Here is a 24,857-nt window from a genome sequence, read left to right as displayed (position 1 = left end):
AGGGAAATTAGCAGATAATTAAAATTCTCCAGAAGCACACTCCTCCCCTCTCTGCTCTTATGTGGGATTCACTGATTTGTCAGCTCGCAGCTTCTGCATGCATCCATTGGAACTCCAGCTGCTGAACCAGAGAGAGCTTGCCAAAAAACATTCCCTCAACATGAACTACAGGCTCACCAGCTACAGTGAGGCCAGTGCACTCATCTGCAGTGATCCTGTCGGCCACCGCCCCAGAGGTCAGTGCTGTGGGACTGCCCACTTTAAAATCACTGCAGAGCCGACAACTTTGTGCACTGATGAGTGAAGTTAAATACAATGTCAGCTGCTTACTGTTAATGTTACATTCAACATGCGGTCGACTTTCCTGTTGCATGGGGAAACAAAGAGCCAGTAAACCAGCTGTTCGAGTGCCAGCTGATCTTACCAATAAGCTAGAACAACAGTTGAGCAGAGAAATAAAAATGCTATTAGGTGGACTCCTGGTGGTCTCCCATTATCCACAAAAATCATTGTGGATGATGGGAGCCTGGATAATTCAGATCGTGTAAAGGGATTTGAAAATTATAAAATTGAAAATAAAAGCCATAGCTTTTACTTAACATTTCCAGAACATACTTCTAGATTTAAGAAAATTGCAAATAACTTTGTTCCAGTCTCCCCATTCCTCCCCCCCACCCAAAAAAAAAAGAAAATTGGCTTAAACTACTAAGTGAAAGAAGTTTTGAGTACTAGGCATGAAATGGTTAAAACAAAGCAGTGCCATTTATTTTATAGCAATTGGAACTAAATGCTGGTTACTGATAACTTTAGTGCAACTCCCAAGTACATGACACCATAGGAATAACAAGTAAAAAGTTGAGATTTTAACAAACGCATGACCATTACTAAAATACAACACGAAGGCCTAGAAATTCGGTTGGTAGCGCCAGCGATTAGCGCCTAAAGAGCCCGAGAATTGGGGCGTTACCCAATGTTCGGGCGAGCGCAGTGAATATAGCGCCACCTCCCATATTGAGTATCCTTTTAGCGCCGGCGCTAACTTTGCGCACGCCCGCGGGCGCAGGCAGATCATGACGTCATTTCAGTGTGCAACGCCTTTTTGGCGCCCCGGACCGGATATTCGGTGGCGCCCGGAACCTTTGCGCCTAGCGCTGTTAGTGATAGTTCAATGGAACGTTACCAGGCCCTTCTCGTAGTCGGGGGGGCGCTATTTAAAGGGGACAGCTCTAGTATAAAAGCTGCAGCCACTTGGCCTGTTCATTGTGATCGTTGCTGGAGAGAGTTGGTGAGCTACTGTGGAGCAGATTTTTTGGAATTTAGCCTTAGAATACTTGGGACCTTCAAACCTGTCCGAAGCAGTTGGAGCGCTACACCTAACAGCGTTTTGACCGACTGGCATCGGAATGGGAGCTGCTTTGGATGGCAACGTCCTCATGGCCGGACACACTGAAGGGGCAGAGAGACGGCGGCAGAGAGGGCCAGGATTGGCCAGAAGGAGGAGGGGCAATGGAGGTCGGCCAATCCGAGGGTACGCTGTGAGGGTATTCAGGCAGCAGGTCTCATACCTTGCAATGTCAGAGGAGCAGTGTGTGCGAAGGCTCCGATTCGGGAATTGGGTTGTAACTGAGATGTGCCACCTGCTTGCTCAGGATCTGCAGCCGCGTCTACGGTGCAGGACCTCTCTGTCGGTGTCCGTTAAAGTGACTTGCCCTCAATTTCTATGCCACCGGATCCTTTCAGTCAGCCAATGGGGACATTGTGAAAATATCTCTGTTTGCAGTCCATTGTTGCATCCGGCAAGTTACAGCTGCCCTTTATAGACGAAGGTGTCAATTCATCACCTTCCCTCTGAGCCTGGAGAAGCAGGTGGAGCGCGCACAGGGCGTCGCTGCTCTTGCAGACTTCCCCATGGTGCAGGGGGTGATTGATTGCACACACGTGGCTTTGCGGGCGCCATTACGCAATCCTGAGGACTTCCGCAACCGCAAGGGGTTCCACTCCCTCAATGTGCAGCTGGTCTGTGACCACCGCCAAATGCTCATGGCAGTCAACGCCCAATTCCCAGGGAGCAGCCACGATGCCTTCATCCTGCGGCAGACCTCAGTTTGTGACCTTTTTGAGGGGCCAGCTCGCCCACGAGGCTGGCTTCTTGGGGACAAGGGCTATCCTCTCTGCCCATGGCTCATGACACCACTCCGTTTGGCCGCCACCCCAGCAGAAGAGCTGTACAACAGCAGCCATCAGGCGACCAGGAACATTGTAGAGCACACTATTGGTGTGCTCAAACAGCATTTCCGCTGTCTGGACCATTCGGGGGGAGCCCTGCAGTACTCGCCGGAGCAAGTGGGTCACATCGTCGTCGTCTGCTGCATGCTCCACAACTTGGCGATTCGACGCACCCAGCCAATGCCAGCTGTCCCTCAAGGTCCAGCAGAGCAGGCGGAGGAGGAGGAGGACGAACAGGCGGACGAGGAGGAGGAGGAGGAGGAAGATTGGAGGGCTCCTGAAAGTGGAAGGGCCATCCGTCAGAGGCTCATCAGGACTCGGTTCCAGGCCCCTCTGGCGGAATGATGGGTGTCATTCGTCCTGCGCACTTCGGATCTTTGAAAGGCTCTGAAGGCCAGCATAACTGTAAATAGTTACGTGTACCATTGCAAATTAAAACTCTTCTTTATTGTCACAAAAGTCCTTCCAGCATAACGACGTCATGTCAACAGAAACCATAACTAACAAAATAACAGTTAACTCTTCGGCAAAGCCTCAAAACTAAACCAACCATTTCCAACAATCACAACAGGTGAGGGAGTCCTTGAATTTGGCCAAAGAAACGTCTCTGCACCTCCCTCTACTGCTGGCCCCTTGATGGAGAACGACTTCTCTTTCGCGGTCGGCCCCTTCCCTCCCTGCTGCTCCTACGTAATTGAACCCCAGTGGCGGGGTCAAGGCTGGGGGACGCCTGCTGACTGTGTGGAAGCGCAGAAACCCCTGAGGGACGGCCTGGCCGACCTCTGGTCTTGGAGGGTGCGGACGCAGGCTGCTTGATCTGAGCGTGGCTGGAAGCAGTGTGCCCTGCAGGTGGTGGCAACTGCACTGCAGATGTACCAGCGGTGGCATGAGCAATGGGCACCTGCCGAGAGAGGACACCTGCACCATGGTCGGACGACACACTGGCTCTCTGAGGGGACCGGTTTGGCTCAAACGCCACAATTGCCTGCTCCACTGATTCCTGGCCTTGTATGGTACTGGAAGGGCCCGGGGTGATCCTAGCTGATGCAGATCGGGTGGCTGCAGTGAGAGTTCGCGTTGCCTCAATCTGGGTGTGGACGAGGCCAGCAAGTGACTGCGTGGCAGCAGTGAGGACCTGTGTGGCAGGTGCCAGTGCTTCGGACAAGCCCTGGACAGTTCTTTCCATTGCTTCGGACAAGGCCGGAGCAGTCTGTTCCACTGCCTCGGACAAGCCCTGGACAGACCTTTCCAGGGATTGTCGGAAGCTCTGAACAGTCCTTTCCATAGCAGCCTCGAAGCCCTGGACAGTCCTCTCCATAGCAGCCTCGAAGCCCTGGACAGTCCTCTCCATTGCTGCTCCAAAGTCCAACACACTGCTGGTGTTTCTATCGACTGAGGCATCCTCCCCACTGCAGCCATCAGCTCTGTGCCTGAACCGGGCCTGGGTGCTCATTTCAGCCAGGCTACGCACCTTCTCTGCACTCTGTGCAGCAGTCATCACTCCCTGCCTTGCCCTCCGGGGAGCCGGTGGCCGAACTTGCCCACACCCCCCGCGCTGCTGCATGCCGCTTGTTCCGGCAACTGGCTCATCAGCAGAGCCCCCCCCCCCCTTCCCCTCCAGGGAACTACTATCCCCAGTCTGCAGATGTGTACGCTCCCCTGAAGTTGGAACGGATGCTCCGGCTTCCTCCCGATCTTCTCCTCCGGAGGCACTGGCAGCTTCAGGGCGCAGATCCCGAGTTGGTGATGCAGTATCTGAAAGCAGGGAGGTGGAAGAGTGGCTTTAGCAAAAGGTCAGGTTGGCGGCAAGGCTCTGACATGGCTGCACACTGAGAAAGCATGCTGGCGGGGGGACCAAGTGGAAGGAGACAGCTGAAAAAGGTGAGAGCCTTACCCTTGCTGTCGAGAAGGGGGTCAGCAGCTGCAGTGGTAACAGGACCACTCAGACGTCCTCCAAGAATCTGGTGCACTCTCTCCTCAAGATCCGTGAGAGTGACCACTTGTGGAGGTCCGCCACCGGTTCAACGCTGGTCCTTTCGGATCGTCGCCAGCTTGGACTGCAGGGGAAAGAAGGGGAAGCTCTGTTACATGATGCCTTGAGAGATCATCTCATGCCCCCCATGGTGCAAGAGCCCTTACATGATGCCTTGAGTCAAATGTCCATGTGTGTGCCCAGAAAGGGCCATGGGTGCTTGCTGACAGATGGTCATTGGGGCATCATGGCAACAGGGTGCGCGGAGTCAGGTGCAGATGGAGGGAATCAGAAGTTTGCATAAACAACACTCACCCTAACGACCCGAGTGAGGTCGTTGAATTTCTTCCTGCACTAAACAGGGCTCCTGGTCGCCATGCTGCTGGAGTTGACCCTCTGAGAAACATTCCTCCAAGCTCGGCGGTAATCCTTTTGATTCGGCCCCCTGCCATTGTCAGGATACAGAACATCTCGACGGCACTCCACTGCGGACACCAACTCCTCCAGAGCCTCAGTGCTGAAGCGATCTGCTCTCTGTCTCACCACCTCCATCCTGACCCAAGTTTTTTGCGCCAGAGAAGGAAGAGCGCCGATTCTGAGGCCTACAGGGCGTTGAGTGTGGAAGCTGAGGCTGACTGACCCACCCCTTTAAGAGCCGGCCGGCGCCTGGAAGTCTCGTGGTTATTGGTAATTGAGATCACCTGCGCGGCGCCCGTCCACGCTGATATTGGGTAGCGCCGGAAATTTTGCGCCTTAGGAGGCCCATGCAATGTCTGAATTCGCGCCTCAATCCCCTTTGGGGGCGATGCAACCCAATATCGCGCCAGGCGGCGATAACTTTCGTCTGGCTATAAACTTTGCGCAGCGCCAGTTCTAATGCCTCAAGCGGGGCGATACCCAATTTCTAGGCCTAAGTTTTTATTAAAAAACACTTATTCTATACATTGAAAGCTTGTGTCGTTAGTGATGAAAGGAATTTGGAAGATTCAGCAGGAAAAAAAACCCAAATATCTGCACTTCTAATTTGTTCAAGTTAGAGGTACCAAGTTAGTTCAAGTTAATTTTCTTGGCTAAGAAAGTACAGTTAGTTGCAATGCTGCAGGGCAGAGAATTTGTCTTTGGACTTGAATGTTCTCCATTATGTTTTAAAAGTAAAGTTGAACTTTAAGGCTGATAAGGATATCCTAGACAAAATATGATTGCATTAAATGACAAGTTATTGCTTTAGTGATAACTGGGTAAGATGCAACCGTTATCCCCTCCACTTAATGTGAAAATAATTATTGGACTTCGAATAAAAACTTTGATTTTAAATGGTTGAATCTTAACTTTTTCAATGTTCCCTTATAATGCACATTGTATGATTCCCAGGGGCTCTCTTAACATGTTCAGACGAAACAGCCCATGTGGGCAGGTTTCCCACATTCACTTTTTACAAACCAAATCACTTTACAAATCGATACAGTGGAAATACTGGGAAAGAGGGGTCTGGTTAACAGTGACTCAATTAAATGCTGTATTTCTGTGTCGATTCACAGAATTCTAACCTGTTTTTGGTTGTGATTGAAGAATTTAGGAGAGTGAATGATAAAGTACATAAATGGCTTGCAGTCCATTGAATTCAGAAGGTTGGGACGTTTTATTACAGGAAACTTTTTTTTATCCGGCACAGACGGGACCGACGTGGTGCCGGTTCATCAAAAATTCCGGATAACCGAAAGCTATAGTAAAAGATACGGAGCTGAGAGCTCCGTATAAAGCAACAAACCCTGTTGCTTAGCAACAGGTTCAGAACAATGGCCACAAGTTGCAAGCATCTCTGTAGCTTAGCAACAGCTGCAGCCACACCCTTGCACAGCAACAAATGGAGGAAGGCAAGTAATAAAAGTTACCTGAACCTACTCCTGAATTTTGCCGGTTAACCGAGATTTCCGGTTATTTTAGGTGCCGGTAAATCTCAAGTTTCCTGTATATAAACATAAGTTATTGTTGACCTAATTGAGGTGTTTAAAATTATAAAATGATTCTATAGGGTAGATAGAGAGAAACTATTTGCTCTGGTGTGGAAATCCAGAACAAGGGGGCACAAACTTAACCATTTGAGTAACGTACACAATTTTATGTTATTGGACTGGAGAACTGGACTAATCATCCAGAGAACACAAGTTCAAATCCCACCATGGCAGCCTGAAAATTTGAATTAATATTTTTTAAAAATCTGGAAATAAAAGCTGGTATCAGTATTAGTGACCATGAAGCTGTTGGATTGTCTTTTTAAAAACCATACTGGTTTATTAATGTCCTTTTTAGGGAAGGAAACCTGCTGGCCTTACCCAGTCTGGCCTACATGTGACTCGAGTCCCACACCGACTCTGACCTGGCCGTTGCAGTGGCCCAGCAAGCCGATCAGTTGTATCAAACTGCCACCAGCAGTTCAAAAAGTAGACCCAACGCTACTGTCTCGGGGCAGCTAGGGATGGGCAATAAATGCCTTCCTCTTCAGCGACTCCCATGTCCCAAAATGAAAAAGAATTAAAATTCTACCCTTCAGGAGTGAAATCAGGAAGCACTTTTTCACATACAGGGTTGTGGAAATCCGGTACTCTCCCTAAGAAGGCTGGGTGAATTGAAATTTTCAAGACTGAGATCAATAGATTTTTGTTATGCAAGGATATCGAGGAATATGAATCAACGGCGGTTGAATGGAGTTGAGGTGCAGATTAGACATGATTAGATAGAATGGCGTAACTAGCTTGGGCTGAATGGCCTGTTTCTGTTCCTATGTTGTATTGAATGTTTAAAATTTTGTATCTGTATAATTAAAATCTGTGTGTCTGCCATGCATCTGTAGGGTGTGAAACATACTGGCTTAAATTTTACTTTCACTGAAATGCAACCAATCACGAGCACTTTTTTTTTTTAAATGTAAGCCCTATCCTTAAACAAATAGCTTATTTTTAGATTTCCGTTCACTAAGAAGCATCCAAAGAATGAGCGCAAAAGCAACCAGTCAAATCCCTGGAAAAACAGTTTGAGGTCCTTAGTGACCATATTGATTCCCCATGAACTCCACCAATAACTATAACAATTCTGGAACAAAACAAATCACAATCCTTACCCATCTCATTTTCTATTATCTGCAACCACTTTTCATCTTGCACGGGCCTCACCTCTTTCAGGGGCTCTTGCTTGCTTTCTGCACTGTTCCTGGAGCTTTGATGCTTGAGCTATTTATATGTGACATGGCAGCTCAGTACTCACTGCTGCATTTTTGCTGCTCACTGTTGCGCATGTGTGGTGGGCATGTTTTCTTGGTTTCTGTGCATGCAAAATCATGTTTTCTAGCCTTGCCCTAGATTACCTGTGAGCAAAGCCACAGGTGATCATCTAGTATGCTGTTAAATTTGTGAGAAGGTGTGAATGCTCCCAAGAGTTAATCCATAAAATATAACCGATCAATAATTCATCCACTAGTATTTTTCATGAATAGCTCTGACAGACAAGTGGCCAGAGTTTTCGGGCTTTGTTTAACTGGCCATTTGGTGCCGCCATTACCAGTATCTGACCAATGAAGTAGTATATTGATTACTCTGCAGGGCCATTAGAATGTATTCTGAGCACAATGGAGATATAATTGTTTGTTTTGTACTTGGATTGGAATTTGCTCATATTAAAGAGACCAGTTCAGGAGTATTAAAATAAAAATGTTCAATTCAGTAGTGTTTTTTTTTTAGTTAAGAATATTCAGGCAGTCATTAAAAACCTCTGATACTGATTTTTAAAGAACAATAGCACTGCAGCATACATTAAGCCCTTTTAAGGAGCAATATAATAAATTTGTAGTACTCCTACCAGAGTTAAAGAACAAAATGGTAAATTACCTGTGGTTGTGTTTTTTTTTTTAGTGCCCTGAATTGTTTGTTCACACTGTTTCTGTGTGTTGCCAGATGAGCCAATTCCCAGGTTGAATGCACAAGCTCAGGCTGCCGAGGATATCCTGGATAAATATCGAAGTGCTATTAAACGAGCCAGCCCCAGTGAAGCAGTTGTCAATGATGAGGTTACAGGTAAGTCATGTTGGTGTTCAGTTTGGTCTAGAAAAAGGGCATTTGACCTCATCTACCATTACTGAAGTGAAAGTTCACATTCTTTGCCTGTACGAGCATGAGATGGGTTGCAGTATCAGCACTGATGCATGGCATATATTAAAGTTGAACCATTGCGCTGTGTCAATGGGTTACAGTGCAAATGAACTGGTTGTAGTGTCACTGTGGGAGAGAGGCGCCATGTATTCCTGCAGGTATGTAGGAATCCTCAAAGGGACAGCAGGCACTGAACTGCATTTGACCAGCTGCGAGTGGCCAACTTCAGTATGTCATTGGCAGAGACCTCAAAGCCGGTTGCTGTCTTGGAATAACCTGGAGACTGAAAAAGGATGAGGGAGTGACATGTCTTCACAAAAAAAAGTTACTGGATCAGCTATTCTGCACCTAATAGAATCTGTCTCCCAGTATAACCACAATTTAAAGTGTTTTATGTTGTGTTTTATCACGAATTCAAGGTTTGTGTGACATGTTGGAAGATGGTGGTACTGATAAGGCAACATGACTGCATTTTAAAGAATAAAAAACTAAAGTTACCAGCTCCCCTTCTGGTTTCGCTGGTTAAGACAGAGTAACTGAATCGTACTGACCAGTCAGGTCTCCAGTTGTATCCATGATCTATGCTGTTAGCTGATCGCGACTGGTGCAACAGTAGAGGTGACACAATTGGTTTTAGTGCCACAGGGTTGGGGAGAAGATTAAAAATTGACTCTTTGCTATTCAGCAGCCCTGCCAGAAATGTGCGTGTGTAGACACTCGATGAGGACGGGATCAAGTTCCGTTGTGACATCCTCACAGCGATCTAGCATTCCAGCATTCATTGGCTCGTGCATGAAGATTGGCTTGTGCATGAAGAATAGCTATCAGAGGGAGACTGACACCATGGAATCTTGTCACAGCAACGAGTCAAATACTTTCAGGAGAAGGGGAAGGGGGAAACTTGCCATAAAGAGGGAGAGGAGAAAACTAGTTATGTGTGAAATATGATTCAAGCCACTCCTTTCCGATTTATCTCATCACTTTTCATGGTCAGTTGTACTTCTGTGCATGATGCTGCAGGTTGTTAACTGTCTTTGCTGTTTGTAAATGCTTGTCTCTCAACCCTATGTGGTTATTTGGAGCACCAATACACAAGCTTAAATGTTTTTGTTAAGTCATCACATGCAGTATTGGGAAGAGTTTTATTTGTAGTTCTGTTGTGTACCATACTTCCCATCTGTATTTGTTGGGTAACCTTCAAAGCTTGGTCTGTTCTGTTATACTTTCACAAAAGTGAGTTTCCAAGTATAATGTGGGATGTTTGCTTTTGTACAGAGGCTATTGGAGATGATAGTGTGCATGATTCGCCACGTGATGAAGCTCTTCAAAACCTTTCAGCCGATGATCTCCCAGATTCTGCTAGTCAGACTGCCCAGACTCAAGATTCCACATTCTCCTTTAGGTAACATCCATTTTAGTCTGTAGTAACAGTTAGCGGGGATAAGGTTGTTAGGATAATGAGTCTGTTTTGTTGTCCTGTATGAACTTGCAAACTGCTGCCATCCTTTGCTGCCCTTTCCTACAGTGAAGGGATCAAGCCACCTTTTTTCAGGTCAGTCTCGCCTGTGAAAAGGTGCTCGGCAGCATTACTTCCTTAGGCTGCTTCTTGGTATTTCGCTAAAACAGTGCAGCTAGGATCAGGAACTTGATGGAGTAAGCGCCTGCAATGTACAATGCCACTTTTCCATCCATTTTATCAGATACTTGTCTCCCATTTTCAGATTTGAAGATTTAAATCTGGCCACCGTTTATTGTTAGCGCCATGATTGCTGGGAATAACCAGCTTAAAACTGGAGGAGTCTCCCAGAGTTTTATAAGAAGTGTATTGTTTCAATTGTTTGCTTTCTTTTACTCGCTTAGCAGTACTTTAAAACCTGCAATTTATTCTTCTAATTAGAGATGCAAAGAAGAAATTGCGAATGGCTCTGTGCTCTGCGGATTCAATTGCATTCCCCCTAGTGAGCCATTCAGCAACAAGGAATGGCCCTCCTGGAGGTCCAGATCAAGGAGAATCTGAAGGTAAAGACTATTCATAGTTTGAGGTAATTTTTGGCTTTTAAAGCTAAATAATCTCTCGTTGGAGCAACGTAGAGACTTGCACTGAATTCAATAGTTTCCATTTAATCGATAACATGGAGTCGTTTTCAGTTTTACCTTAAGAAACCACAAAATTGCTTCCAAGCTCAACGCAGATTGGGTGACCGCTTTGCGGAACACCTCCGTTCAGTCCATAAGGGTGACCCCGAGCTTCCGGTCGCCTGTCGTTTCAATTCACCGCCCCATTCCCACTCTGACCTCACCGTCTGCGGCCTCTTGCATTGTTCCACGGAAGCTCACCGTAAACTCGAGGAACAGCACCTCAGCTTCCGATTAGGCACTTTACAGCCTTCCGGACTCGATATATCGAGTTCAACAACTTCAGATCATAACCTCGGCCCCGATTATATTTTTTACCCACTTTTGGTTTGTGCCTTTTCCTTTTTCCTCTTTCTCCCACATGGCAGCTGTCTCTCACTCTGCCAGTGCATTTCACACTTCATTTAGAGCCATTGTCTGTTTCTTTACCTGTCCTATTACTATCTCGTCTCACCTTGAATATCTCTTAATGTCTCTTCTTTCATCCCCTCCCCCATTTCCTGCCTTTTCTGTCAGTTCTGTAGGAGGGTTTCGACCCGAAACGTTGACTCTATTTCCCTCTCCATGGATGTTGCCTGGCCTGCTGAGTTTTTCCAGCATTTTCTGTTGTTATTGCGTACAAATACGTGTTTGCTTAGTTTCTCCTTTGTAAATTTGGGCAGGGAACTTCACCCAGAACTTTTTTTTATTCATTCACGAGATGTGGGCAGCATTTATTGCCCGTCCCTAATTGCCCTTGAGAAGCTGGTGGTGAGCTGCCTTTTTTTTGAACCGCTGCAGTCCGTGTGGTGAAGGAACTCCCCCAGTGACTTTGTTGTAGCAATTTGGTACATTGACTGGAGTCACATATAGGCTAGACCGGGTAACGACGGCAGATTTCCTTCCCTAAAGGACATTAGTGAACCAGATGAGTTTTTATGACAATTATTTTCACCATTACTGATGGCTTTTATATTACAGATTTATTTAATTAATTCCCCAGTGGCCGTGGTGGGATTTGAACTCCTATCCCCAGATTATTAGTCCAGGCCTCTGGATTACTAGTCCAGTAACATAACCACTATGCTACCATTCCCACATCAGACAAGCAATCCATGTTCCACCAGCATGTCATTTCTGTCCGTTCTATTCTTATTCCTGTGGTCTCAGAATTGCTCAAGACTGACGCTGGATTCTCCGATTGCTCAGCTGTTATGCGATTTGACGTTGTTGTTCCTTGTCAATCATACACGAGTCTGTCATAACTGGAGGACTAATTCTTGGGTTTCTCCTTAATTTTTTTTAGACAACGAGATTGTCTGCTTTCTCAAAGTTCAGCTGGCCGAAGCCATCAATTTACAGGATAAGCACCTGATGGCACAGATTCAGGAAACCATGCGCTGTGTTGGCAGATTTGACAGTAGAACCTGCCGCAAGTTACTAGCTGCCATCGCTGAGGACTATAGGTAGAACATTTTCACTGTGTTGCTTTGTTAGTGGATACTGTAAGCATTCAAATTTGGCATGGATGGGACTTAAACTAAGATCCTGTCTGCCTGTTCACATGAATATAAAAGATGTCAGAGCACTTTTTTGAAAAAGAGCAAGATGCCCCTGCATTCTCTAACATGCATCCATCAACCAATAACGATAAAACTGATCGACTGATCATTTATCTGTCGCGTTATAGAATTTATCAACTATTTTTCCCTAGAAAGGATTTCAAACGAAAGTTGCTATTCAATGTGTTTTAAAGCACAGTGTATTCACAAGTTTTATTTTTAAAATCGCAGTGGGATGACTAGTGGTTAAAGTACTAACGAGCTAGCTTTGTTGTTTCCCCATAGACTATAAGTGGTAAGTGATTTAGTAGCTGGTCTTGCTAATCGATAAACACCTCACACCTATTATATTGGGAAGTCTCTGGTCCCTGAAGCTTGATAGGGCATCATGCAAGCCTTTCCTTGCAGCTGTAGTTATTATTTTGCTGCACCTTATATTTGGTATCTGTTATGGGTTATAGCGTAATTTGCCATTGAATTGATACTGCTTTTAATTCTTTTGAGAATTTTTTTGAACTTTTTAAATGTACAGTTATTTTGTTCTCTTTGCCTAAGAAAACGAGCTCCATATATTGCTTACTTGACACGGTGTCGCCAGGGGCTCCAGACTACACAAGCCCACCTTGAAAGACTCTTGCAAAGAGTGCTGAGAGACAAAGAAGTTGCCAACAGATATTTCACCACCGTCTGTGTGAGACTATTGCTTGAAAGCAGAGAAAAGCATATTCTGGAATTTATTAAAGGTAATATGAATTCCTTTCAATTGATCACTGACATTAACCTATGGTTTTTAAATTAACTTGTTGATGCATGTGCTGTAAATCTGTTCCTTGAAGTAACATGCAGTTTTAACTCAATGAAATTCAACATTCATACAGGTTGTAGTTCCCCTGGTGGCTGAGTGTGTTTATCCATTAAGTGGTTGAGCCATGGAGACCCTAAGGCCTCAGTAACTGTACTGAGTTAGCTGATCTTAGTCAGGGCAGAGGTGGGGTTCTACAATTGTCCTCTGTGCCCCTCGGTTGTGGAGGAGAAAAACTGGGCAATGTTCTCCTGTTCACTACCTAATGACCCCTGCTGGGCATGTGTGGAAATTGGGTGAGTGTTTGCATTTGTGGTTAAATAGCCTGCTGACATTGACTGTCAAAACTGGCAAATGAGTATTGGCCACTTCGGGGCGTATCAGAGGACGACTGATGCCCATGGTGTTCTACCCCAGTAAAAAGCCAGGAGAGGTGGGGAGAAACATTGCAATCACCCAGGAGATTACATGACTGCTTTGGGGAGGGGTGGTGGGGGATGATGTAAGGAAGTGTTTAATCATAATACTCCCAGCCATCATGGTTTGGGACAGGCTTGATGTAAATTTTGTATGTTAGCAATCCATGGAATTTACATCTCTGTATATTTTAGAAATATTTTCTTCATATTTCATTCATTTAGACCATTGTTGTGCTGCACTGAATCTCAAACATATTGATGGGAGGAATTGATGAACAGTAATAAACAAAATATCTTCAGATGTCTTGCTGCTTAAGCAAAGGATTGAGATAAATTACTGCTGCTTTTAAGATACAAATGTGTTCGCCTTCCAATTTAAAGCTGATATGTGTCAGGTTTGGGTTAGTTTGTTTTAAGACATGAAACCGTTCAAGTGTGACCTAAAATAGGTCTGCAGTCTGGCCACAAGAGCTGGTCCTTGGAGCTCAATGAAGGAGTGTATTTATTCAAATCTACCAGGACATTGTGGCTTCATTTCCCCCAGTTGTGCACACTCCAGTGACCAGTAAATTCCCACAAGTAAATGCAGAGCACTACTCTGAGCATCTGTAAACTGCTCCCCATGCTATCTCAGATCTCTTATGGTGGCCAGTCTTAACACATTGTTATTTACTAAATTTATCAATGTATCTTTTGCAGTTGCAAAACAAAACGTTAATTGTGACAGGTGTACAACTATTTGGTATTGGTAATCAATATTTTGTAATTGTTTAGAAAGCAAAGTAAGATTTTCTGTAATCTTTAATATCTGGTAATGTATATGATAAATTTACTTATGAAAAAATCATTTTATGAGGCAGGAATCCTTCAGAAATAACCAACAAGATACAGATCTCCAATAAATGGAAATGTTCTAAAACAAAATTTAAATCCTTTAAGATTTCTGTAAGTTTTTAGTGGTATGCAAAACACCAAAATGCAGAAGTTAGATAGTTTTAATTCAGAACAGAAAGTTCAAGTTGAAAAGTACTTTAATATTTCAGCTTGACAATTTGTGTTCCTTTCCAAAGTATTTAAGCTGTAGCTCCCTCTGATTGTCTAGCCCTTGTGGATAAAGGCACTGCCCCTTGTTGCATTAAGCCATTCAGATCAGAAGCACCCACACTGAATCAGCTGGTTTTGGCTTGTGCAGAGCTTGGGACACTATATATTTGGCCTCAGCGTTGCTAGGCTAGGAGAAAGATTAGCCAAGGTTCCTGCTCTCGATGGCTATCCATTTACTCCTGCTGGGAAGTTTGTCGGCAGTGGGTGAAAACAGAATCTGGCTAGACTGCGATGCGCGCCATGTAAAATAGACTGCCAAAACTCACTGTTATGACTCTCGCGTGAGTGAAGCAAGGTGCTGGAGGGCAGCCACCGCCTGTAAAACTATATCCCAGAAAAAAAGGCACCTTCAGAAGAGAAGGGGTTAAAATTGAGAGGGAAACCATTTCAGCATGAATTCTTTTAAAAAAAATGAACTTATTTGTACAGCGGTTGATTTAGCCTCACTGTCCCTGTTTGTGTAGACTTTCAGAATCTCACTGCAGCAGATGACAAAACTGCCTTAGTAGAAGAATTCCTGCAGTCGTTGTATGGAGCTATGGCACAAGATGTTATCTGGCAGAATGCCAGTGAAGAACAGCTCCAGGATGCACAGATGGCGATCGAGCGTAGTGTTATGAACCGCATTTTCAAACTCGCCTTCTACCCCAATCAGGATGGTGACATTTTACGTGACCAGTAAGTAACAATAGATAATTGTGCACAATTTTGAAAATAAGAGTGCTTAGAACAAGATATTTTAAGAAAATGTTACTGAACCCAACTCAAATGTGTCTGGTAATCATGCCGTGCTTCTTGATTGTTTTTATTCTGTGGCTAGGGCAACATTAAAACTGCTCAACAGAGAAAGCAAACAGCCTTTTTAATAGATGCTAAAAGGCTATTTTTAGTGAGGCAGAACCAAAAGTGTGTGTTTTGTGTGCTGACCTCTGCTCTTTATTCATAACCAGTGTAATTATGAGGCATTGCAGCTTTGTTGATGCACATTTTTTGACAAGATTGTGCTTATCTGTATGTAGCTGATAGCAGCTATACTCATCTATTAAAACAAAAAGCAAAATACTGCAGATGCTGGAAATTTACTCCTATTAATAGAAATGAAATTCAGTGGCGTGCTTGAAGGTTGTAGCAAGAACAAGTATTAAGTAAGTGATGCCACTCAAAGAAAGGATGAACTTTCAAACACTAGTGGAGTCTAGATACCACAGAGTGGGGAAGTACTCGGAGTTCAAAAGCCCTGTGTGTAATGTCCTGATAGGACATGGGTTTACACAATGACTCGCTTCACAGGGATGCCACATAGCTTAGGTATTTCCCAAGAGAGAGAGATCTGAGCTTGAGTCAAACTACAAAATTGCCAGATCAAAAATTGAAAGAAACCTGAGATCATTGCAATGGGAAGAGAAGAAACTGATGTCACAGATATCTTTAGTGTCTTGGTAATATACAGAAAACAATTTTTACATTATTATTGTTCATCTACATGAATTTGATTGCATGTCAAAGCAATTACAGTAATTGTATGTTAAGTGCTTTGGGATGTCTTGAGATGTGATAAAGTGCTATATAAATGCAAGTTCTTTCTTTACCTTGGCTGTTCTATACTTGACGGTTGAGCTGAACTAATCTGGATTTTAGTATACTTTTATTATCTGAATTTATGATTTTATAACATACTTGAGTTCAGAATGTCTTAAACTAAGAAGGTAATACATTTTCCCCTGTGATCATTATAATATGTACTGGTTCTGACTTTTATTAATACAAAAGCCAAATACTGCAGATGCTGGAAATCTGAAATAAAAACAGAAAATGCTGGAAATATTCAGCAGGTCAGGCAGCATCTGTGGAGAGAGAAAAATGTTTCAGGTCGATTATCCTTTGTCAGAACGTTCTGACGAAGGGTCATCGACCTGAAACGTTAACTCTTTCTCTCTCCACAGATGCTGCCTGACTCTTATTAACATCAGCATTGAGAAGCTATCATACTGTGACCATTGCAAATAAATGGCAGGCTCCTGCGATTCACTATGATAAATGCTGCAATGTAAAGTCCAATTTATTTCTTGGAAATAGCCTATCCTTTTATTCTCAGTTGATAATCTGTAATATTGGTTTTGCAGATAAGGGTAAAAGCCAATGACAACGTTCTGTCTTCCACATAGTTCTAGCCCCAAGCGCTGGAATTCCCTCCACCTCCCTCTCCTCCTCCTTTGGGACCCTCTTAAAAATCCACCTCTTTGACTAAACGTTTAATTTTCCCTCCTAATATCTCCTCTTGCTTCAGTGTCGCTTTTACTCTGATTATGCTTCTGGGAAGTGCCTTGAGATGCCTTCCATGTTAATGGCACTAAATAAATGTAATTTGTTGTTTTAGCAATTTAAGTTACATTTTAGCTGTTTTATCCTAACTTTTAGTTACAGTGTAATTTTTTTCTTTTTCAGGCTTTTCTATGAACATATTCAGCGCCTGTGTAAAGTTGTCAGTGCAAATCACCGGGCACTTCAAATTCCAGAGGTAATAACCTAAATAAATTCAGTATTGTTATTTAACAAAACATTGTTAAAGTGATAAAATGTGTGAGACAAGCTATGCATAAGGGTTTTGAGAGTAGAACTTTTAAATGTTGATGGGACATTGTGCTTTAATTCCATGCCAAGTCAGCAGACACATCTAAATTATGCACAGATGCATCGTGTAACTAATGTTTTCACACTGGTAGAGTCAAAATAGAACCTGGAAGTGTAGCCTGGTGGAATGGAGCATTTGTGCTCCGACTCGGTGCACCACTGAATGGTGTAATGTGATTGCCTACACAACAGTTCCCACTCTGATTTGGTACGGACAAAGGCTATTCAGTCCATGTGTCTCTTGTGCATCTCTGAGCAGTTGACATAAGAGCTGCAGAAGTCTGTGGACATTGGAGTACTGAGTGGAGCAGGAAAATGTATGGTGGGAGAATCGACCATTCTGGTAATGACAATGATTCCCCTGGCTGTCCTGTTTGGCTGACTTCATTAATGATGACTGAGCATAAGGGTCAATCCTAATGAACTTTGGCAAAATCAATCTCTTTTTAATTTAAAGGTTTAAAATGGAGTCCAAAGGATGGTTATATTTTTAGGTTTTAACTGATATTATTTGCTGGTTCTTTTACTTAGTTTAAAAAAAAATACTATCTCCATTGTGGTCTCTTCCAGCCAATAAGATGGAATGCCTATGGCAGTGAATATTTGCGTCAGTCCTTCTCAACAAACCGCCATAGACGTATTTGTAATGAAGTGAGCAGTTAGCTCCTTCCTTCCTTTGGAGAGGTTTTCCTCTTGGAGTCTGAAACCCTCTTTCTCCCCCCCGCCCTTTCTTTTGCTTTGCTCCCTGTTCAGCTTGCTATTCTCAGCTGAGCATGCCCTGCCCTCAAATCTCCAGCTGTCATCAGTTTCATTCTGATACCAACACTAGAAAGTAAGAGAGAGTGTGGTCCAGGGTGAGTGTGATTTGAATCTTGGTCTCTGCTTGTTTCTCTTCCATTCTCCCCCTCTCCCTTCCCATGGCTGACACTGAAATGTTAACGTAGAGCATAATGGAGCTAAACCCACAGCGTAGCAGTTTCATTGTACTGTTATGTTTGAGCCAAGTGGACTTATTGATTGGCTCATCCTGGAAGGACCAACTGGTTGGCAGTGGAGTGCTCTGGTATCACCTGGTCTACCATTTTCTTTTCCATTATTGCCATTCAATCATTTTTTTCTCTCATTTTTCTCCACTTTTTTGCTCACCTGATGGTGTTCAATCTTTGTGGCAGTACAGTGCCACATACAGTTTAATTAAACACAAGTATCTCTCTCTCTCCATTGGAGAATGGACAAATAAAAGCAGGTGAAGGTCTGGGACAGAACCGTCACAACTTTTCTTTCCTCTCCTTCACTTGCAATCCTCCCCTCAAAAATGTCTTCACGGCTGCTGTCCCAGCTCAAAAGCCAGTAGAATGTAGTAGCCTGGGTCATTGTTACACGCTGCTACCTAATTCACTGAGAAGTGGTGTATGTCTGCGGAGGGAGACTAGTCCTGGCAGACCTTTCTATCTCCAAAATGGAGTGCATCACCCAGTGCTCCAGTTCACCAAGAACTAGTGAAGCTTGTCCAATGTGGTCTGATGTTTTTGAAGTTCTTCTGTGCTAACCTTTTGGAGGCCAGCACTCTGGAGTTGCTGAGACACCTGTGGTATGAAGTCTGTTGAGGTTTTTTGCTGCGGGCATTAATGTGGGGCAGCCACTTTCTTTACATTTTCTCCTAACTACACAAATACGTTTAACAGGCCACAGTAGTTTTAATCTGTTTTATTATAATTGCCTGCTTCTCAGATATTGTCTCTATATAAACTAGAAATTAATCCTTATTACTAATAAAAGTAAGATTTGTGATGAGAATGTGGTATTGTGTATATGACGCACTTTTTTTTTGTATCTTCATTTCAGGTGTATTTGAAAGAAGCTCCGTGGCCATCTGCACAGTCAGAGGTTCGAACTATCAATGCATACAAGACCCCAAGAGATAAGGTTCAGTGTATCCTGCGAATGTGCTCCACCATAATGAATCTGTTAAGCCTGGCCAATGAGGACTCGGTCCCTGGGGCAGATGACTTTGTTCCTGTTCTTGTGTTTGTCCTTATCAAGGTGAGCCATCAGATGAATATCAATTTTGTACAGCAATGCATTTATAATACAGCCAATCCAAAACGCCACTGATATTTTCATCTCTGAACACAAGCTGAGGGATGCACCCTTCTGCTAACTTAATGAAAATTGCTCTTGCCATGAAAACCAAATTGCTTTGTAACTTACCATTTTATGTATTTTAAATTATTTTCAGATAGTTGTATGCAGCAGATTTTAGTGTTTTACTTAGATTGTTCTTTGATCTGTTGACGGTTTATGCTTTCAGTGAACGATAGGCAGCAGTCCTGTTGAGTTTTGACTTGAAATGTCTAACCCTGTAATTACTGGAATAACAAATATGTTAAAACCTTGAACATTTTGACCACCTTTGTGTTGTGATGGAAAAGGTGCTTTCTCTGTGCAAAACATAGCCACTCAATCCTATGCAAATTTATATTTTGGGATAAGAATATCATATGCCATCAGTACAGTTACTGTTTTTTAAATTATTTTTTGAGGAATATTCAGTGTCATTAATTCCTGCGGGATTCTGCAGCACTAATGACAGCTTCTTTAGGCTAATTGGCACTGCTAGACAATGCAACCTGCCTGATAGCGACGATGTACTTCAGGTGATATAAAACACCTTTAATCTAATTGAAGCATTCTGAATGCTTCTCTCATACCTAGCTCTAATAAATAAATATATAAAATATATATATTTTTCCCATGAAGCATAAATTAGGACATCAGTATTGAATGAAAAGTAATATATTGTGTATGACTCTTCTGTCTCCCTCCTGATTTTGTATGCCTTTAATTCATCTCTTTTATACCTTTAGGCTAACCCACCCTGCCTGCTGTCCACTGTTCAGTACATCAATAATTTCTATGCCAGCCGGCTCGGTGGAGAGGAATCCTATTGGTGGATGCAGTTCACAGCAGCAGTTGAATTCATTAAAACCATTGATGATCGCAAGTGATGCAGAACACCACCTGCATGACAGACTGTTAGGAAAAGTGAAAAGATTTACACCAACTGTTTGTGGGAGGGGATCTGAAGACTGAATCTTCTCTTGTATAATAGATGTACATAGAGTGTGGAGGCATTTAAAAAAAAAAAAAAACTAGATTCAGTGGGTCTTTACCAAAATTAACAATCAGATTTACTAACAGGTCTTTATATTTCTGTCGTATAACGTCAACAGGTTAGCAATGCAAAAAGGGACCACACTTTTTCAGGTATTTCAAAAATTTGCCAGTGTACTGTAGGAAAAAGACACACCTTCCCCTGCGATAACCTGATCTGCATGGCTTTTGAGCTGGGGCCTCGAGCAAAAGTGCAGTGGTGAATTCTTTACTTTGGAAAAGGATAAGCAGCTGCCCATTGTAGCTAATGTCTTTTTCATGTTTGACTGCTGAGAGCGCCCAGGCCAAAGCTGGAGGGGGAAACCTGTGTGTGCATTTGACCAAACAATCCTGCTTTCCCTGAAAGTAACGCACTGACGATGTACAACCTGTCAGGACCCGAGTTTTTTTTAAAAAAATCCACAGCTACAGTTTATCATTTTATCTGAAAAAGTCACCACCTTGCGTTGCTTCAATAAATTTTTGGCCCTGCTATTAAATTATTTCCAAAGTTTGGATTTCTCTTAGGCCAGGGTATCATACCTGATGTTGCAGCCTTAATTGGCGTACGTTTAAGTGTTAGCATTTAACCAACCTGTTAGTAAAGCGGCATAGGACTGTATTTGTTTTTGTTGCTGGGGTTATCTTTACAAACTTAATCCATATAATGATGCTTTTCTGGAGGTGCTTTTACAAGGATACCTGTTTCACTTGGATTGAGGAGGAGCAGAGTCTGTGTGCTGGTTCTCAACATTTCCAGTTCTTAAACTGGTTCCCTTATCGTGTGGCAGAATCATCGACCCAGAAAAAAGTGGATCCGAGACTCTGCCCTCAAAATAAGGGAGCCGGTTTTTAGTAGGGGGCATGCAGAGAATTGATGTATGGATACTGCTCCCCCACGGTCCAAACTAAACGAGCTGTAAGATAAAAGCAACTTAACAGTGAAATGTTGGACTCCCAATCAGATAGCTGCAGTTGAATTTCAACCTTGACTGCCATTCGAACTCCTCTACCCTCATCAAGATTTTTTCCCTGTGCAATCAGATGGGTGCAAGGACCATTCATGCCCCACAGAAGCACACCTCTCCAACTCCCGGACCACAGAGTTACACTGATCTCCATGAAGAAGTTTGCAACCATGACTGGCTTGGCTAAAAGAGGAAGTGAGATCTGAGAGGAAGAGCAGGGAAGATAAATCCAGATCACTTCAATACCTTACAGTAGCTGAAACTTGCAGTTGACAGCAGTGCCTTTGTCAACAGTGAGAGCTAAAATTTAACGGCCAACATGAATGGACAGCCATACATGACTCACTTTTACAGCACCTTTATGGAACCATTTTTAATAAACATAATCAGAAGGCATTGGGAGTTGGCTTTTCCAAGAACAATTTCCAATTCAAAACTGCAGTGAGTCAGATGTCAATTGTTAGGATATATAAATGACTGAAGATATGATAAGGATTTAAATTATTATCTTTTAGGTTGCGTTGCAAATGGCTCATGAAAAGGTAGGATTAAATAATGGCAGTTCCAATAAGTTAAGTTTCATTATAAGATTGATTTGCTGGGTTTTTTCTTTATATTAAAAGGAGCATTACTCTGGGTGGAAGAGCAGTAATTTTAATGTAAATTCACCTGACTGTTCATATATTTTTAAGAAAATAAATTAAGTAACTTGAGAGAAGATGGTCTCCATTGTGCTGATCCAAAACCAGCCTAAAGTAAGCCTGCCATCATAGTGGGTCTCTAGGCCAGCACAGAACCTCCATTATCCGAGTCTGTCTGTCACCAGCTGTTGTAGACTGGACTGGCATCTTTTCCTGATCTTGGATTCCGGCCAGAACTCGAGACCTCGTCCCAGTACTTCTCTAATGGCGCTGTTGCATTTTGGGTTTGGCATCGAGGACCAGGAATGATGCTAATTCCTGCTGACCAAAATGGCAGTTCACTAGAGGGGACCTGTTGGATACATCATCTGAGTAGCAAATCTCCAAATATCTTTTCCCAAGGAAGGAAGACTTTAATAAAAAATAAAAAAAAATTTTTTTTTTAGTACTTTCCCTCCAACCCCAAAGAGTGACACTCTCCCATAACCATTGTTGCAATTCTTATACTGAAAATTTTGGATTCCACAATGTTTCATCAAGTTAATTATTGGAATTGAAAAAAAAACTTTGCAAAATGTATAAAAATGTTCTAACTGTATGTATAATTGATGTGGGAATAGATATTTTAGTGCATCAGCCTGGAGTAAAGGACCTTATTCTGCCATACTGCAAAGCGCCGTCCTGATTATTCAACATTATAGTTTCGAAGAAATGGATCTCTTCATATCGACACAGCCAGGATTCATTTAACAAAATCTTAGGTTTTAAAAAGTTTTTAGGAACTTATCTGCAATAAAAAGAAATGTCACATAATGAATCTTAACATGCATCTGCACACTTCCGTATGGCAGTTGACGTGTTCTAAGATTTGATGGTGAATATGGTCTATAGTGATAAAGCCATATACCTAGGTGATTTTAAAAAAATAAAACAAAATCTATCTACCTGATTACAGCCATGAGATTTTTTTAAAATTTGTTTTTGCTTACAAAAAACAATTTTCATCCAACCCTACAGGCAATCACTGTTCACAATGAGTTGTATACAATTACCAAAAATAAGTTCAACTTTAACTTTATTTTTGTTTGGTGTAATTATAAGTTTTAGGGTAGTTATTAAGTGTCCAGCTATTATGTACTAGGTAACACTATTAGAAGGATACACGATCAAATGACATATTATCTCTGAATACTGCTAATCTTGGGTTATTCACTTGGGAATCTGAATTCCATAGACTGGTGCAGTACTCCGCCTGATGGTGGTGTTAGAAAACTGGAAAAAGTTATGTATTTATACTTTTAGCTGTGGGGTATCAATGCAGTTAGCGTTATATGTAGCTGTGAGGTATTTGATAACCTGAACAAAATTGTCAGTAGTAAGTAATTTGCTGCAAAAGTGCTTCACGGATGAATAAATTGGAGCACTGAGATTCAGAAGGGAAAAATCTTTCAAATCAAAAAGATCCTCTTGGCCTTGTCAATGTTATTTGTACAGCCTCCGTGTTTCCCCAGTGTCACAGACCAGTGCCTTGCAGCTCCAGAACCTCTGCATCATTGGGGGTGCATTGCAGAGTAGTACACACATCGTGAATTGTGGGGGTGGAGGGAAGGTGCAGCTGAAAGTGTGCTTGTCTGCTAAAGACTAATTGTCTTTCTCTGATAATTGGCTGAACCAACAATCTCTTCGTGTTTTGCAGTTGCACTTTTGAATAATTTTTAAAGTGTTGTAATGAGATTTATTAATGTTTGAAAAATATGGTTTTTAAGTTTTCCTTACATTAAAGAGTAAACTTTGATTTAGAGCAAAAAAATTCTAAATGTACACAATTTGAAGTTTAGGGATTGGAGGTTTATTTATTTTACAATTAGACTTCTTGTGAAAATTGAATTGTCAACTATTTATTTTTAACATGCTTTCTCTGCAAACATTCATTCTAAATTGCCTTTTTTGGTTTTAGGTTTTGGGGTTTGGTCTGATATGTTGAAGCCTTTAGTATTTTTTTTTTTCCTTTGCAGCTTGTATTTGAGTTATTGATAGTACCCCGAGAGACTTTGCTTTCAAATGTATGGAAGGTGCCACTTGCATATAACTTAAATTATTTGAACAAGTACACAAAACTTGCAACGACTTTAATCACACAAAGAAAGTATACTGACATGCATATAGACCCAGAAAGCACATTAGTAAGGACCAAACAGCAGCAGCATACACCATCTTATCAGTGATATCCTCAACAGCAGGAATGAACAACTAATGCTTTACTGCAGTTAGCAGCTAGGGACATGGATGGGACTGTTATACTTGAGAAGTTAACCGAAGCTAACTTAATACTGCATTCTGTTTGTTAACTGCATCACCTGTATTACTGCCTCTCTTTGAAACTGTTAGAGCCTTTACAAACTTAAGTTAATGAGCTTGCACAATCTTGCACACAGGAAAAATGTATACTGTCTTTAATGAGATTAATGTAATATATCATTCTATAATGCTAATTAAAGGGAGCAGTTTATCCCATTGTTTGTGTCTGCTGGTGAATTTGGTTCTTACCATATTGAAGAATTGATTTCAATGTTAATTCTCTGCATGCAATATGGGTGGACTTCAAATTGTACAGCACAGTAACATCACAGGTATGTATGTACTGTACAGTGTTTAAACTGACTCAAATTGATATACATTGGCTTTAACTGCAAATGGAACTAGATTTAAGTGAGCAATTTAAGATTAAACTTCAGGTTGTGTGCAAACCTGTAAGATGTGTAAGAGCAACAGGCATATGGTTTCAACTGTATTGTTCATGCAAATTTACAGCAACAGTAGGAGCAGTAATGCAGTGGTGCTCAATCTAAATCAATAGAACAAGTCCAGTTTACAGATCGGGTTGACCAAAAGGATCAAGTGAATGGTCTACTGTACTGACGTGATGTGTCAAAGGATTGCTGTTTGTCCCAATATTCCACACGCCCCTGAGTTCCTTTTTTCAGCCAGACTGGGACGGTGCTAAATGGAGTCGGGGTATTTCCCTGGAGAAAGGGAGAAAAAAATGCTGAATGAATAACAACTCGTTGCTGCTTTTGTCTACCACATTACAGCTGTCTCAAGGTCAGAAAAGGCAGAAAGCT

General features: G+C 42.5%; 1 protein-coding gene across 11 annotated transcripts in view; it reads left to right on the top strand.

The window, feature by feature from the left end:
• Window positions 1–24,249, top strand: part of gapvd1 (GTPase activating protein and VPS9 domains 1) — a 132,138-nt gene extending 107,889 nt beyond the window's left edge. For all 11 annotated transcript variants that reach the window (XM_085965636.1, XM_085965635.1, XM_085965632.1 and 8 more), the window contains 9 exons: window positions 8,146–8,265; window positions 9,616–9,742; window positions 10,238–10,359; window positions 11,762–11,921; window positions 12,573–12,760; window positions 14,807–15,020; window positions 16,788–16,860; window positions 18,819–19,016; window positions 19,841–24,249. In XM_085965636.1, coding sequence (XP_085821762.1) covers window positions 8,146–8,265; window positions 9,616–9,742; window positions 10,238–10,359; window positions 11,762–11,921; window positions 12,573–12,760; window positions 14,807–15,020; window positions 16,788–16,860; window positions 18,819–19,016; window positions 19,841–19,981 — 1,343 coding nt within the window. In that variant the 3' untranslated portion in view covers window positions 19,982–24,249. The remainder of the gene's footprint in view (window positions 1–8,145; window positions 8,266–9,615; window positions 9,743–10,237; window positions 10,360–11,761; window positions 11,922–12,572; window positions 12,761–14,806; window positions 15,021–16,787; window positions 16,861–18,818; window positions 19,017–19,840) is intronic.
• The last annotated feature ends 608 nt before the right edge of the window (window positions 24,250–24,857 follow it).

This window comes from Somniosus microcephalus, chromosome 23 (genome assembly GCF_052327205.1).
Source record: "Somniosus microcephalus isolate GS21.2 chromosome 23, FLI_Smic_1.0, whole genome shotgun sequence".
NCBI lineage: Eukaryota > Metazoa > Chordata > Chondrichthyes > Squaliformes > Somniosidae > Somniosus > Somniosus microcephalus.
The sequence above is the reverse complement of the archived record's forward strand: the minus strand, read 5'-3'. Positions and strand labels throughout refer to the sequence as shown.